The sequence below is a fragment of the Salvia miltiorrhiza genome, chromosome 4 (genome assembly GCF_028751815.1).
Source record: "Salvia miltiorrhiza cultivar Shanhuang (shh) chromosome 4, IMPLAD_Smil_shh, whole genome shotgun sequence".
Classification (NCBI taxonomy): domain Eukaryota; kingdom Viridiplantae; phylum Streptophyta; class Magnoliopsida; order Lamiales; family Lamiaceae; genus Salvia; species Salvia miltiorrhiza.
Genome location: NC_080390.1, coordinates 1,888,500 through 1,903,554, shown reverse-complemented (window position 1 = coordinate 1,903,554; position 15,055 = coordinate 1,888,500). Strand labels below are relative to the sequence as shown.

The 15,055-nt window shown below is 36.2% G+C and overlaps 3 protein-coding genes across 7 annotated transcripts; all 3 read right to left on the bottom strand.

The window, feature by feature from the left end:
• Positions 1–39: 39 nt before the first annotated feature.
• On the bottom strand, positions 40–4,231 carry LOC131022143 (UMP-CMP kinase 3-like). Of its 4 annotated transcripts, none has more exons than XM_057951559.1 (10): positions 3,965–4,231; positions 2,858–2,943; positions 2,613–2,667; positions 2,273–2,390; positions 1,747–1,903; positions 1,486–1,566; positions 1,271–1,378; positions 1,124–1,189; positions 615–668; positions 40–284 (listed from the first exon to the last, which is right to left on the bottom strand). In XM_057951559.1, the coding sequence occupies exons 2-9, from the start codon at positions 2,885–2,887 to the stop codon at positions 657–659; spliced, it is 627 nt and encodes a 208-aa protein (XP_057807542.1). In that variant the 5' UTR covers positions 2,888–2,943; positions 3,965–4,231; the 3' UTR covers positions 40–284; positions 615–656. The 4 variants fall into 4 exon arrangements, with proteins under 4 accessions (XP_057807542.1, XP_057807541.1, XP_057807538.1 ...); XM_057951558.1 differs by lacking the exon at positions 3,965–4,231 and adding an exon at positions 3,257–3,371; XM_057951555.1 differs by having other exon boundaries at positions 40–1,189; positions 3,965–4,118.
• Positions 4,232–8,560: 4,329 nt separating this feature from the next.
• On the bottom strand, positions 8,561–9,695 carry LOC131022142 (uncharacterized). Its single transcript, XM_057951554.1, has 2 exons — positions 9,323–9,695; positions 8,561–9,228 (listed from the first exon to the last, which is right to left on the bottom strand). The coding sequence occupies exons 1-2, from the start codon at positions 9,659–9,661 to the stop codon at positions 8,791–8,793; spliced, it is 777 nt and encodes a 258-aa protein (XP_057807537.1). The 5' UTR covers positions 9,662–9,695; the 3' UTR covers positions 8,561–8,790.
• Positions 9,696–10,112: 417 nt separating this feature from the next.
• On the bottom strand, positions 10,113–13,091 carry LOC131022141 (uncharacterized). Of its 2 annotated transcripts, XM_057951552.1 has the most exons (5): positions 12,855–13,091; positions 11,752–12,314; positions 11,432–11,657; positions 10,859–11,325; positions 10,113–10,636 (listed from the first exon to the last, which is right to left on the bottom strand). In XM_057951552.1, exons 2-4 carry the CDS (start codon positions 12,280–12,282, stop codon positions 10,859–10,861), a joined length of 1,224 nt encoding a protein of 407 aa, XP_057807535.1. In that variant the 5' UTR covers positions 12,283–12,314; positions 12,855–13,091; the 3' UTR covers positions 10,113–10,636. The 2 variants fall into 2 exon arrangements, with proteins under 2 accessions (XP_057807535.1, XP_057807536.1); XM_057951553.1 differs by lacking the exon at positions 12,855–13,091 and having other exon boundaries at positions 11,752–12,844.
• Positions 13,092–15,055: the final 1,964 nt, after the last annotated feature.

Here is a 15,055-nt window from a genome sequence, read left to right as displayed (position 1 = left end):
AATGTGACATTTCCAAATTTGGAGCAAACAAATATAGGCTAAATGAAGGTGTAGCAATCTTATTACTAAGAAATATGAAAACATAAATGAATTCAGTCCTCGTATATTAGATATATATATATAGAGGCAATAACCTCGTCGAGACACTATGGTAAAACAATATAGAGGCAAAAAACCTCATAACATTACAATCGAAAGAAAAGTAAAATGTAACCCCTCCATCTCAGGGGAAGAAATCCACTGACAACACACAAACTTCCTCAAGCCATATATTTCAGAACTGCCTGCCCAAGATGACCAATAAAACATTGAGCAAGGCAAGCAATATAACAATATGAATACGCAATTTCTGCAAATACACGGTTTATACGAGCTGCCAAGTCGAGAATATTACACTTTTATGCAAATAAATTGGAAAGCATACTTCAAGTAGTGTGAAACTCATACCCAGTATTAAAAATATGATTCCATGAACGGCGTGAACCTTTAAAACTAAGGTACATTAGTGTAGTGTCTGTTCAATTTATATCACTTGCTATGTTTGACTGCTGTTTTCTGACATTAGATGTAATCACAAAATCCAGGATATCAAGCAGTTAGTAGATGATCATTACCTACACTTATATCTGGTGTAAAATGATAGTGAAGTAGCAGAATTAAGCAGCAACCTGCGTCACGCAAAAGAAAATCTATTATATAGGAGTATATGACAGCAAAGAATGTGCATCTTGATCTTATTACAAAAAAAGTTCTGTCACTCAACAATTTCAAGTATCAGTTACTGAAATTTGAATTTTGTGTACACCACCATGACTCATCTTCATAATGAGAGATATTGGATTAAAGTGGTATACAAAAATCCTAGCATCTAAACTCTCACTCGCATGTTTTCCGAATCTATAAACAATTAAAATTTGAAATTCATTTGTAATACCAGTGTAGTCAGTTTGTGGTCATGACTGGAAGTGGCAGGTAATATAAAGTTTTTCGTAACTAAAACCTACTTCGTTAGAACACCGTAATCGGAGCATTCCACTCTATGCTACACTAAGTGCTGTTATCATCAAGGCGTATAGTGCATACACTTTTATGCATCAATCCCTGGAAGCATAATAGTGCATACCTTGGGTGGGGTGAAAATTGCTTTGACTGCCTCAAAAACTTCTCCAATTGGTTTCGCGGCATCAATCTAAATCCAAGGAAACATCAAGTATCATATTCAACTTCTTTTGAATATACAAATAGAAGGTACAAATGGTGATTAAATTACCTTCTTAACCTTGCCTTTTGCACTGTAATATTCAATAACTGGGAGACTAGATTCCATGTAGACCTTAAATCTCTTCCTTATTGTCTCTATATTATCATCTTCCCTACCCTACGCATGAAGAGAAATATAAAAAGGAGTGAAGATGAATACATACACAACTAGAGAAGACAGAAAGATAGTAGAAAATTGATTAGGAGACTAATCAATTATGTAACCTGGTTTCTACCCAGCAAGCGCTTCTCCATTTCCTCCTCTGAACAGTTGAAGAAAAGCACAAATTCTGGCTGAATGCCAGTCTTCAGAAAGAAAAAAGAAAGTAAATATGGATTCTACAGCCAATGAATGATCATAAGATGTATTCTTTGCTTTTGGAATACTGTAAACCATCTCATATTAGCATGACAAATCCTAATGCAAGGAAAACATCAAGCATATAAAGAACTCGACATGCATGTATATAGAAAACATAAACTTACTACAGACTCAAATGCTGCACGATTTTCCTCATTACGTGGGAAACCGTCAATAAGAAACTTGTCATTTCCGTTTTCCTCTATTGCTCGTTGAAGAAGCTTGATTGTGACCTCTGAAGGTACAATCTTTCCCTCCTTAATCATGTTTTGAATCATAGTCCTACAGGTAATCGGAAAGATTGTAAGAAGGTGAAAAAAAAATCAGTTACACCTTTAAACCAATCCGTGACTCTGAGCCAGTTAACTACTCAACTGTAAGAAACCAATAGCAATGCATTATTTTAAGAATGTGATATGATTGTATTATTAGCTCATTACAGTGTTTATGAGCCAACCACAATCTTATATCAAGGTTCATGATTAAACAGTACCAGAAACCTGAAAATAGGACTCCATGCAATATCAAGATGATTAAAAGAGCAACGAGGAAAGATGAAGCCAAGCCACTATTCATATAAAGGGTTTTTTCTTTCGCTGTATAAAAGACAAACTACATAATAAATAGCATTTGCGCTAGAAAAATTTTTACCCATTTTCAGAACCAGATTTTATCTCCGCTCGGAGAAGATCACCTGCACTCAGGTGAGTATAACCAAAATGTTCGACGATGTTTGCGCACTGCGTGCCCTTACCACTGCCTGGGCCACCTGCTCAAGTTTAAAGAGCAAAAGCATGTATGTATCAGGATAGCATCGATAGAGAACTCTCAGTGAAGAAAAGGCATTTACATTCGTAAGAACCATTCAAACCAAGCTAGAGCAAAACAAAAAATGCATACATTCCAATGATCTTTGACGAGCTTGAATGGGAGAAGACTAACTTATACGACCAAAACATGCACAGAATTTTTTGGAAAGAAAAGTACTCACCCAGAACAAACACAACGGTGACCTTCTTGTTGGTTGGTGCACTTCCCTTTGCTTCCTGAACAAATAATGTGAATTTCGTGCAAGATAAGAGATCCAACTATCTATCAAAACTGCTCTTGTTAATTAGTTGTAACTCGAAAGTCCAAGGATATTTAACATGTTTAAGGAGATCTATTTATTTGTTTAACTAAATTTGAAAAATAGGATTCTCAAGAATAACAATCAACCAGATTGAAAGAAAATACCTTGTTTGCAGCATCTACAACAGTCCCCATAGCAGCCGCAGAAATTCTGGTACGCAGCAGAACCCAAAGAATGCAAGAATCTTATACTGCAGAAAAATTGAAAGTAGTTAGATTAATAGTTTAAAATTCACATAAAAGCAAACACCCTTTCTTGCAGGAAAATTTTCTAATTTATGTGGTGATCCCTTCATAATGTTCTCCATAAAATTCTGGAAATAACATAAGTGGAAATCATGGACAAACAAAAAACTTTACACATAATGCAGATCAAGCAAACTCAATCCCAGTCAAGGGATACTACCACAACTTAGCATTATAGATAATAATAATAATAATAAAAAAAAAACTTAATATATGTAGGCTTAAGTTCAGAAAACATTATCAGCAGAAGATCTTTACGATATGAAAGGGGTTGAATCAGCAGCACCGATCTATAGAAAAAACTAGTTTTACATCTAACATAGGTTCAAATATCCTTTTATCAAATATGAAAACAACAAAGACAAAAATCAGCAAAAGACTAAACTTGAATGCACAGAATAAGCATTTGGAACCTTTACACAGTGACATTGCACATCAAAGTATATTCTGTCGTCGAGGAATCAGATCCACATAAAAAAATGGCCAATTTAGAACAATACCAACACATGAAGTCCAGAAACTAAATTAAGCCACTTAACCGAACAGAAAATCGTTCCACTAATAGAATAAAAAGAAAATAAAAAACAAAAGATCCAATCTTTCAATTAACATTCAATTTCACCAAAATCGGCCAAGCAACTGAAAAGATAGACAATGAGAAGCATCAATTTTCCCGTGATCTGGAGTTTTCACCAATCATATCATAGATTGTGAGATCAAATCAGCCATTGGTTCAATTCTTTATCACGCCAAAGGAAAGGGATAAAATAGCTCGAAATCAAGCAAAAGAGAATGTGAAGCAGATTTCAAACAAGAGGGAAAAGATCAACGGAAATCTCACACTCCGTTAATCCAACTTGCTTCAAATCTTTACGTAGTGTAATCTAATTAGCAATATTATAAAAATTAAAGCAGTTGGTAAGGAAGAAAGGATGGAGGAGGCAGAGAATAAGATCTGGGACTCACCAAATTGTTGTGAAGAATTGGAAGAAAGAGAGGGAGATCTAGCGATTTGAAGAGCGTGTGTATGCAGTAATATATAGAGAGTGTGAGGGAGTTATAAGAGCTGCTAATGGCAACCAACTGAAACCTTTAGCAGCACAATTAAATAATAGTAATGCAAATAATATTAATTTATTGTTATTCTAATCATATTAGTATTACAAATCCATTCTAATAATACTTTATTGTTGCGTTTTAACGTTTTGTAGTTTCCTTTCCTGATTGTTGAGTGAGGCTTTTGGGTGGGCTGGGCAACAAATTTAAATGTATACTTTGCGTGATACTCCCTCCTGTTGGTTATCCTTGACATCATCTAATGATACGCAGCGGAATATACATTCAAGGATTAGATCTAGATTTACAAGCATCATGTGTAGAGATAGGCACACAACAAAAGGAATAACTTACTCGTTGTGTGGTACGCGTACGTCTCGATTCGTGCCGTGAATCCACTACTAAGGTATCCACGTGTATGTCGATTCGATGCAGGAACGATTCCAAGTGCACGATTCAATCGTCGACAGCTAGGAAATCTTCGATTGAAACTATAGTGCTCTCTTAGTGTTTAGCAAGCAAAAGCTCTAACTAGTAACACCAAGAACTCTTACTTATAGGCCAAAAGCATTGGCTTATCTTGTAAGCCAAAGAGTTGGCTTCTCTTATAAGTCAAAGAGTTGTCTTACTAAGGAAGTCAATCCTACTCTAATTAATAGGTCCAATAGTCCAACTAATTCCCAATTAATTAAGTGTTATTAGAATATATCAAATATATCCTAATCTAGTCCATAATATCTTTCACCTCCGTCCATGAAAGAACTTCCTAAGAGGGAGTGGCACGGATTTTAAGAAAAAATATTGTTGAGTGTATTGAGAGTGAATAAAAGGTAGTTGAGTGTATTGGGATTGGTGAAAATGTATTATAATTAATATTGAGAGTTGTGAAAAGTGAAAAGTAAGAGGATTATAAATGGTGGGGTATAGTCCAAAAATAGGTAGAAAGTTCTTTTGTGGACGTCCTAAAAAGAAAAGATAGGAAGTTCTTTCGTGGACGGATGGAGTATTTTTATTTTTGAGAGGTACTTTGCGTGATATTGAAGTTGGGCTATAGTTTCACTGCCAATTTTAGATTTTTTTCAATGTAAACTAAAAAAAATCTTTTTTCGAATGGCTTGTTGTCGTGTGATTCGTGAATAGCTGGTAAAGGCGCATACTTGAATTTTTGCAGCAATTATTTTATTGGTGAACAAGCTATCACTAGCACGCCAATTTGATCAACCTACTCGATTTTAGTCTATTTTCAATTTAAATTATTTGGCATTTTTTTTATACTAGCATTTGTGCCCTGTCTAATGTACGTGAAATATTTTTATATTTATATAAAATTAATATCAAATTAATTATTATATTATAAATATAATACAAAAATTAATTTTAACTGAATATTAAAAATATAAAAAATTCAAGAAGAATTCATAATAACAAAAATTGATATTATTAAAAAGAAAAAATAATAAGTTAAAAAATAAAAATAAAAAATAATTTTAAAAAATTGTTCAAAAAAAGATGAGGGAGAGAGAATATTTTTTGAAAATTTCAGTCTTTAAATAAATATAACTTTTATATTTTTGCATTAAAAATTTACATAAAATATATCAACTTAAAGATCTTATCATGATCTTTAATTTGAAATGCATATTAAGTATTTTATAATTAGTCGAATTTCATAATTTTAGAAAGAAATAAAAAAAAGAAAAAGAAATAAAAAGTACAGTTTACAAATAAATTTTCAATTTTATTGTAACTACAAAATTGCCACTCAATTTTAAAATTGTTTTGAAATTGGAAGTTGCCTTTTTAATAGATTATAGATTTTGAGTTATTTTTTTTATTCTAACTCTAATTTTTTTATTTATAGAGTTAATTTATAACTCTAATAATTATTTATTTTATCTTCTTCATTTATTGATTAATTAAGAGAATTATTATAGATATTTTCAGATTTATTAAAGAAGGAAAGAGAGTAAACAAATCATCCGAAGACTAAGTCTTCCATGAATGCAGGAATGTTGGTTATATGCTTAATCAACAAGTAAATTTTGGCTCCAAGAACATTTAAGGTGCCACGATCTATACCCATGTTTTCAGCCTTCATATTCTTGCTTTCCAAGCATACTTTGCATCTTTAAAAAAGGGTCGAAGACCACTACATTCAACGCAAAACACAAATGTTGAGTCGTAGGATTGTGAAGCTACATTGTTCCAACATTTAGGCCTAGTTTGGTTCGAAAGAATGGTTTATACAGCATAGATTAAATGTTGGATGCCTTTCACTGATTAACAAGATTAATAAAAAAAATGAGTATTTGGTATTGTAGTTAGATGCGTTTTAATTGTGTTTGGTATACATTGCATTCTTTACCTCTATTGTTAAAATGACATTTCTATCCCTCTATTATTTACACATATACGAGATTGCCCCCAATTTCAAGAGAATGATATATATGTCTGCGAAGGTGAAGCTGAGTACATTTCGCGCGCCAAAAATCAGGGCTTGCAGAATACTGATCGTCGTTCACCATTTCTTCGAAGCGCAAGGAGAATCGAACTGTGCAGCACCATGAGTTCTGCAAATCAAGGTTTGCTATCTCAAAATCCCTAACTTTTCCCCAAAAAAATTCATGGACCTGAATGATCTTTGGATGCTACTCTAATGACGCCATAGCATAAATGAAACTTGAATGCAAAAAATCTCAACGCGTGCATATATTTACATATTCTATTTGAATTCATCTGGGTGATTCATCGAGCGAGGAATGTTATGTGCGCCTCTCGTTCTTTATTTGTGGGTTTATGCAATATAGTGAATGCAGTTTTTTGTTTTTGATGAGAAGCATACTGTTGATGTTCGTCATGAATGTGGAGCTATTTGTCTCATATTTGCTTGGGTGAGCATTGTTTCACGCGCATTATTGTTGGTTGCTATGGATGTTTAGATATGGTAGGTAGCTGCGGTTTCGTGCGGGGCGGGCGCGTGAACAAGACCGATAAGACACGGCGCACTTGGTCTACACGGGAAGAGGGGGTGCTCTTGGTTGCTTTGAAAGAACTAGTAGCCCAAGGCTGGAAATCCGACAACGGATTTCGCGCTGGATACTTAAAAAAATTGGAGGATGCTATGAAAAAGGATTTCCCTACAACGGATTTGAAGGGTATGCCACATATTAATTCGAAGGTGACGACGTGGAAGAAAACCTACAACTCTATATGTGGCATGTTGAAAGTGAGCGGGGTTGGTTTCAATAAGGACGGAACTCACATGGTCGATTGTACCAACGAGCAATGGAGTGAAATTTTAGCGGTTAGTGGCTGTGATTTAACTTATATATGTGTACATTGTTAGCGTGGTTACTAATCAAACTTGAATGATTTACAGCTTGACAATAATGCCGGAAATATGCGCTACAAGGGATGGCCTTACTTTGATGATTGGGGAGTTATTTTTGGAAAGGATAGGGCCACGGGTGAAGAATCGGTCGACCCGATGGAGGCTGCCCATCAAATGTATCGGAACATCGACCTCAGTCAAGAAAAGGTCGATGGCGATTATCATGTGTCGCTCGACGACATATTTGATACCGTTGATGTGGATGATAGTGCTAGTAACTCTCATAAACCTGTCGAGGAAGAGCGTTCAACTGGTAAGAAAAGGAAGAAAGATGTGGATGATAGTGTTAGTCAAACTCATAAACTTGTCGAGGAAGAGCGTTCAACTGGTAAGAAAAGGAAGAAAGATGTGAGTCTTCCGCTGATGCTTGAAACAGTTACAGAGGTCACCCGTGAAGCATCACAAAGACTCGGAACGATAGCTGGTAGGATGGGCTATGATTTCGACATCTCAAAGGCACGGAAGGAGGTCTTCGCACAGCTTGGTGCTATCCCGGGGTTGACCTTGAAAGAAAAATTCGAGGTCACCGACTTGCTCGCGAAGGAGGTGGAGCGTCTAGATGTGTTTTCAAGTCTACCGGAGGAAGCGAGAGCTGCGTATGTTGAATACCTCCTTCAGCTGAAATCTAAGGAGAATTGAGCAACGATGCAAGAAGGCCTGGGTCGTTGCGAGTCTTCAAAGTTTATTATGACATGAATTGCTTTAATATTTGCTACGAAGATGATGCTGTAGATATAACTAGACTACGTTGGCTTTTGATTTTGATCTAGCGGCGTAAACTTATGATGCTCTATTGTTTGCTATGTTTATGAAAACCAAGATATGATGCTTTTTTTGTAAACTTATGATGCTCTATTGTTTGCTATGTTTGTGATTATATGGCTTCTGCTCAATAACCTTTCAATCAATAAAAAACAAGCAGAAGTGAGAGATAATATCTAACGCTCTACTGAAAAATTAAGATAAGCATACCTCCAGTTTCTGCAGTCATAACTCTCGACTGAACTAGTACTCAAGCAACACTAAAATCAGCAATTTTAACCACCTGCACAGCATAACTTCTTACAGCTTGTAATAATGCATATCATAAAGTAAATGCAGAAGAGAGAAACATCCCTAACAGCCCAAGCTTTTCAAAGCCAACCATTACATAACATAGCAAAAAAAGACTTGTACTCCCACATAGGCTCTAGCAGCCGTTGATCAGCAAAAATTGGGAAGGAGTTACACAAGTACCAATTCAAAGGCAGACCCAAACAACATAACATAGCTAAGACCCAACAACATAACAACATAAAATTCCTAATACACAAACAACACAAAATAGCTAAGACCCAAACAGTAGCTACTTAAAAGGTGACGACGAAGCGCAAGAACTCCCCCCGTATCCGGGGTCAGCGCTCATGTTTTCTTTGAGCTTCCCGGGGAAAGCATTACTCGATGGACATGCGAACTTCTCCTCGATCGGTGACCATGGGACGAACACACTGCTCTTGTAAGTGATTGGGAATGCCGGTGATATTCCCGAACATGCATCATCAGGAAAGTTGAGTTTACGGGAAACTTCTTTCTTTGGCTTTAGTAGAGGAGAGTTTACCTCGTCATCCGATGATGTATCATCGCATATCTCGTAAGGAATTTGTTCCTTGTTGGGCGACGAGTCCTCGATCAGGATCACCGTGTGGGAGAGCTCGGTCTTCACGGAAGCAAGCCCGAATAACTTAATCATTTGAAAATACAAGGGTTCTCCCTCGTAATAGTAAGCTTGGTTGAATTTGTTTTCCTAAAAAATGTAAACATGTTCGTAAGTAACATGTTGGCTGGGGAAAACGAATGGAGCCGGAAAACATAACTACGAAGGTAGAATAAACTGCTACCTGAAAGAGCCTCGCCCACACCTCGTCCTTCGCGTGAATCTTGTTAGTCGATCGGTCCCAGTCAGTCTCCGGTAAATTACACAAATGTTTGAAGCACATGTAGCGATCCCGGAGAAAATCACAACGCGCCTCCACAGAGAGTAGTTTCACCTTAGCGTTTAGTTGTGAGTTGAGCGCGTTCATGGCATAAATCAGCACGTGCGGCGACAGTTGTGGGGGTGTCGGTGAGCATTCATCGATTTTTTCGATCAAACAATTCATTAGCAAGTTGTCCTTCTGTGCATCCCAGTTCTCAACATAGAGAAACCAATCTTGCGATCTTACTTTGAAGAGTGCCATCTCGAGGTTTGGAGATTTTTGCAGACTGAAAAATTGAGGTGTTCAGATTCTTGCTTGGCCTCCATAATTATATAGCACAAAGCTCGGCCTTCATGGAGTAGGAGTAACATTAATTGTGGTTGTTGGGTGGAAGATAGGAGGATATTTGTCTTGTCTAATAATAACACCTGCCGTATTATAAAGCTTGAAGTAAATTCCAAGAATATTGTATACTCTATCTGGTCCAATCACATTGGAATTAAATTGCATCTCACTTGTTATCCAATGAATGATCAGCAAAATTCAACCAACACAACCTGAATTAATTAGGGAATCAGAGCAATGGTTCTGGATCTATCAAGATAGCCACAAAAATTTGATATAGATATAAAATAAGCAATATGCACCTGCTCATAGCAATTCCAAAACACAAGCCACATCTTCATAATATTACATAGGAGATCTTCATAGATATTACAAAATATAGCGCCCACATCATCATAAAATATTACATATGTCCAAAATAAGCCATTCCAAAATACATAATTAGCAAACACAAGAAAACATAGTCTTCAAAGTCTAGGAGATCACTACTTCAAACGCAAAGTTTTAAAAAAAAATAAAAAAAAATTAAAGAGTATTCTGCCCATCTTCGACATCACCACCCTCCCCTCACATGAACCTGCCAATTACAATCCCTACGATTAACACAGCCATCGACATGCACAAGATTGCGGTCTGAAATTGTAGATAACCACGGGGTGATTGTAATCCGTTGTCCCGAGTGTTCGTTGCTGATTCGGCCTCAAAATAATTTGATCTGGTATGCTGGTACGGAACAGACCGTAAATGGCTTGCTCGACTAGATGAGGCGTTGACTTGCTCGACTAGAATGTGTGGCTTGCTCGACTAGATGTCCCCACACATTAACTTCATAAATCCATTGCCACAGCTACATGGGGATGGGGCGTTGACATCTCATGGGCGACAGCCATCCTACACATCATAAGCTCATAAGCTTATATTCAAATAACACACAAATTACTTAACCATATTATAAATCCAAAATAAGATGATATGGCAGCGAATAAGTTGCACCAATTGATATATTAGGACAGCAGGAGAAACACAAGATAAGACATACATTAATATACCAACAATACCAAAGCAGCCAAAGATTCATAAATCAAGCTCATAGAATTATAAAGAAGTATTCACCTACGCCCCATTGGAATATTGGAGCCACATGGCCTCAGCCAATGCGTCTCTCGATGCATTCCATTGAGGAGAATTCACAACGGTGTCAATGTATTCCTCATGTTCTAACTCATTGCCAAAACCTTGATTTTCTTGCACCAAATCATCAAATTGTAGCTCCACAGGGTCAATAGGCATTTCCGTGCGGATGAAATTGTGAAGTAGAAAGGCAGCCATGATAAGCCTATTTTGTGTTTTAATCGGATAGAACGTTGGGGAACGGAGTATGCCCCACCTCATCTTCAATATGCCGAATGCCCTTTCAATCACATTGCGCGCTTTGCTATGTCTCAAGTTGTAGAGTTCTTCTTTGTTTTGGGGCCTGCCGGAGTTGGGACCCCACTCTTTGAGATGGTATCTAACACCTTTGAAAGGTGTTAGAAACCCATCACTATTTGCGTAACCATTGTCACACAAATAGTAATATCCTAACAATTTCCCAACAACAAATAAGACAACATTAATATATAAACTGCCAGTTCACATAAAGAAAGTCAGAAATCAACAATAAAGAATTTTAAGTATATTTGATACCCTTTGGAACTTTCAATCCATGAGGCCTACGTATAGCGTCTCTTAAAATTCGGGAATCTGCTGCCGAGCCTTCCCATCCAGATAACACATATGTAAATCTCAAATTCCTATCGCACACGCCTAATACATTCGTTGAAATCTGGCCTTTTCTTGTCCGATACCGTGGTTGATCACTACTTCCAACCATTACATCGATATAGGTGCCATCTAAGGCACCCAGACAGCCCTAGAGACAATAGAAGTTCGGAACAGGACATTAGAAAATATAGAACACAAATATTATTCCCATCAAGCATATAAAAAGAAACAAATTATCCTACCTTAAACCATTGCCAACGAGGGTCCGTGCATTCTTCGGTAACAGCCACTGGTTTTGGTAAGAAAAGCTCATGTAAACGCATTATCGCTCCTAAAACCACATGTATATAGCGCGAAATGGTTTGACCGGACCTCCAAAAATCAAATCGAACTACTTTGTTCTTTTTATGATGGGCTAGGACGGACAAGAACATAGCAAGTTGTTCCTCAACAGTTACGTATTTCCTATCAACCAAACCACCTCGTTCACGTAGTACCCGACACAGTCGCCTAAAAGTTCTACGATCCATACGCAAGTTTGCAATGCAATCCATATCATTCGTACCTATTATGCGCGCTAAATGCTTTTCTTGATCAGGGATCCTACTGATAATGTCATATTTTATAGTCCCTAGCCCACGCTTTCTCTTTTTCGTGTTAAATTTAGCTAAACATGCAACTAATAACGTCAACTGTATAATATAAAGCACAAGTACTTCTTGCAACAACAAGTATGTGATGTCACTGTCCCGAAGACGTCCTCCACCAGCCATTAGCCACAGATTTTGAGAAATTTTAAACAATTCTGCAGAGTATGTAGGATAGATTCATAAATCCATAAGAACAACCTCAATTTAATTATACAAATACATCAATGACGTTATAGCAATCACAATCACATATTTCAATAAGCCTTTGTACAAAAATGATCATGCTCGGTCTCATCCCCATCAATAGACATGTAGAAGAAACGAGGGAATTAGCAACTCAAATATTAAAATGACACAAAGTAGATGGGTAATCTGGAAAATCAAGATATAAAAAATTTAAATACATCTCAACAGAAATGCTAGAAGAATGTTCCAAATTTTCAATCGATTCCAGAAGAAATTGCAGTATAGAATCGAGATTCGAATTATTCGCAGATCCAGCGAATGTTCCAAATTTTCAATCGATTCCAGAGGAAATTTAAAGATCTGATATTTTGACAATTCACAGATCCAGATACGCAAATATCCAAAAAAAAATAAAACTAAACCCTAGAAATTAGATACGCATCAAAAAAAGAAAAAAAGAAAAAAATGTGATGCACTTCAGTAGATCGAAAACCTAGCAACTGCCTTACCGTATTTTTTCTTCTATGGCCGAGCCTGAAGTCGTGGTGAGAGAATGAACCAGGAGCAGAAGTTGTGAAGATGGGCGGAGCATAAACTCCTCTTGTGTATTTTGAATCACGAAAAACGAGGAAGGGCAAATAGGGGAGAGCCTTACCAGCCAAAAATTCTAGCAACCGCATCAGGGGGGAGTGGTCGGATGCATAAAAAGGAGTGAATAGTGATTTATCACCGGGCCTCATGATTTTCCAGGGCCAGACTTGGTGATTGTAATGGAAACCAAATTCCCGTAATATGCAAGATTAGTGCGCTAATCCAGCGCATTCTTTCGAACCAAACTAGGCCTTAGTCTATCATACCTTGAGTGAGAGACACGTATGTCTAGCATACCTTGAGAGGAAGACTCATATGTCAATGACTAGCTGATAGGTTTGTATGTTTGTGATCTAAATATTAGTTTCATTAAAGTCTAGTTGTTGCTAGCATAGTTGATAGAATTAGAAGATATTTCTTCCATTATCAATACTACTCAATAAGAGGGATTCTATAGAGTAGTTTCGTGTAATTCATTGTAAAATAGATTTTTAGAGTGGATTCACAATTGCAATTAATTAACATTGCAGTGTAATCATTTGATTGTGCGTACTTTACTGCTTTCCGTACGGTTTGTATTGGATTGGTTGTTCTAACATTCTATCCAACATTTCTAGGTTTGCAAAAGCAACAAACTTTCAATTTCAATATCAACTTGCAATACGCCTCAAAAAAAAATATCAACTTGCAATAATAGCTAATAAGAAATTTTATGAGATATAAAGATTTGACGCACATTTAACATAACTGATTGTATTAATAAAATTAAAATACACGAATTTAATTAAAAAGAAACCTAAATACTTAGTGCATGTTTGAAAATAGTGTATTAATAAAATTAAAATAAATAATATAGGATATTCATATTTATGTGTTTGGTAAGTAAGATAAAATTCTAAAATAATTAATATTCTTGTTTGACAGAAAAAAAATATAACTATAGATTAAACGAGCAAATTTTAATTTTATATAATTATAAAAAAAATACTAATTTCTATCATCTTCATCCAGTTCTCAGCAAAACTACCCCCTTCTGCCCCCTCCCCTCTCCCCCCGCACGACCCAAGGCTCCGTCGGTGCCCCGAAAAACAAAAATTCTTCCACAGATCTATCCCTCTCTCTCCCCTCCCCACACGACCCATATTCTTGGTAGAGCACCCTTCCCTCCACCAAAAAATTAAAGATTCTTGAACAAAACTTGTACCACTGCGCCCACCCCCACCCAACTTCTCGACAGAGCGCCCCCGATTTTTGCAAAGACTCCCCTGGGCAGTGCGACCACTCGTGACAGAGCGCCCCCGATATTTGGAAAGACCCCCCCAGGACAACGCGACTATCCCCAATCTCTCTCCCCGATCCCCCTTCCCAATCTTGCAGAATTATCGAGGGGTATGTTGGTGAAAGAAGCTTGGTATGTTGGTGAAAGAAGCTTGTAATGTGACGTCGGATAAATAATTCGAAGGGGGAGAAGATATTAATTTTCGAAATGGAACAATAGAATAAGATCGGGCCTCTCAATTATCACGGACCGTCTTATTAAATAATACTCCATTCATCTCATTTAATAACAGCTCATTACTGTTCGACACATATATTAATAAGAAAATTAATTAAATGATAAAATTGATATAAATGAGTAAATCCCACATTTTTTTATGAGAGAAAGTTATTTCCTTATTTCGATTAAGTCATTATTAATGATACAAATTAATAAAAATGAAAAGTGAGTCATTATTAATAAAACGGAGGAAGTATCAGTTACCAAAGTTACCAAACACTCAAAATAAGATAAGGGTGCCTCCAACCATAAACTACATTTCCAGTTTTCAAAGTGTCACATCATTACCACATCAGCTTTAGAAACTCACCTATTTTTTCTCTTATATTTCCTCCAACAATAAACCAGATTTTTACTTTTGAAGGGTTCCACTTTAATACATGATTTATATATCTATATATGTACATTAATTTTATTTCAATTATAATTTGTATATTATTAATTACATGTTTTAACGATATATTTAATTTAAATTTTATATTCAAATTTATATTTAAATTATCTAATATAATAAAATAAAATGACTTTATAATTCCAAATAATAATAAATACAACTTATAT

Coding starts and splice junctions, on each gene's coding strand:
- LOC131022143 (XM_057951555.1), bottom strand. CDS start 2,887: ATGGGGACTGTTGTAGATGCTGCAAACAAG. Junction 2,668..2,857: donor TTGTAGATGCTGCAAACAAG/GTATTTTCTTTC, acceptor TTATTTGTTCAG/GAAGCAAAGGGAAGTGCACC. Junction 1,379..1,485: donor GCTTGCTGGGTAGAAACCAG/GTTACATAATTG, acceptor CTTCATGCGTAG/GGTAGGGAAGATGATAATAT.
- LOC131022142 (XM_057951554.1), bottom strand. CDS start 9,661: ATGGCACTCTTCAAAGTAAGATCGCAAGATTGGTTTCTCTATGTTGAG. Junction 9,229..9,322: donor TGTGGGCGAGGCTCTTTCAG/GTAGCAGTTTAT, acceptor TACATTTTTTAG/GAAAACAAATTCAACCAAGC.
- LOC131022141 (XM_057951552.1), bottom strand. CDS start 12,282: ATGGCTGGTGGAGGACGTCTTCGGGACAGTGACATCACATACTTGTTG. Junction 11,658..11,751: donor CTCGTTGGCAATGGTTTAAG/GTAGGATAATTT, acceptor TATTGTCTCTAG/GGCTGTCTGGGTGCCTTAGA. Junction 11,326..11,431: donor TGGATTGAAAGTTCCAAAGG/GTATCAAATATA, acceptor GGAAATTGTTAG/GATATTACTATTTGTGTGAC.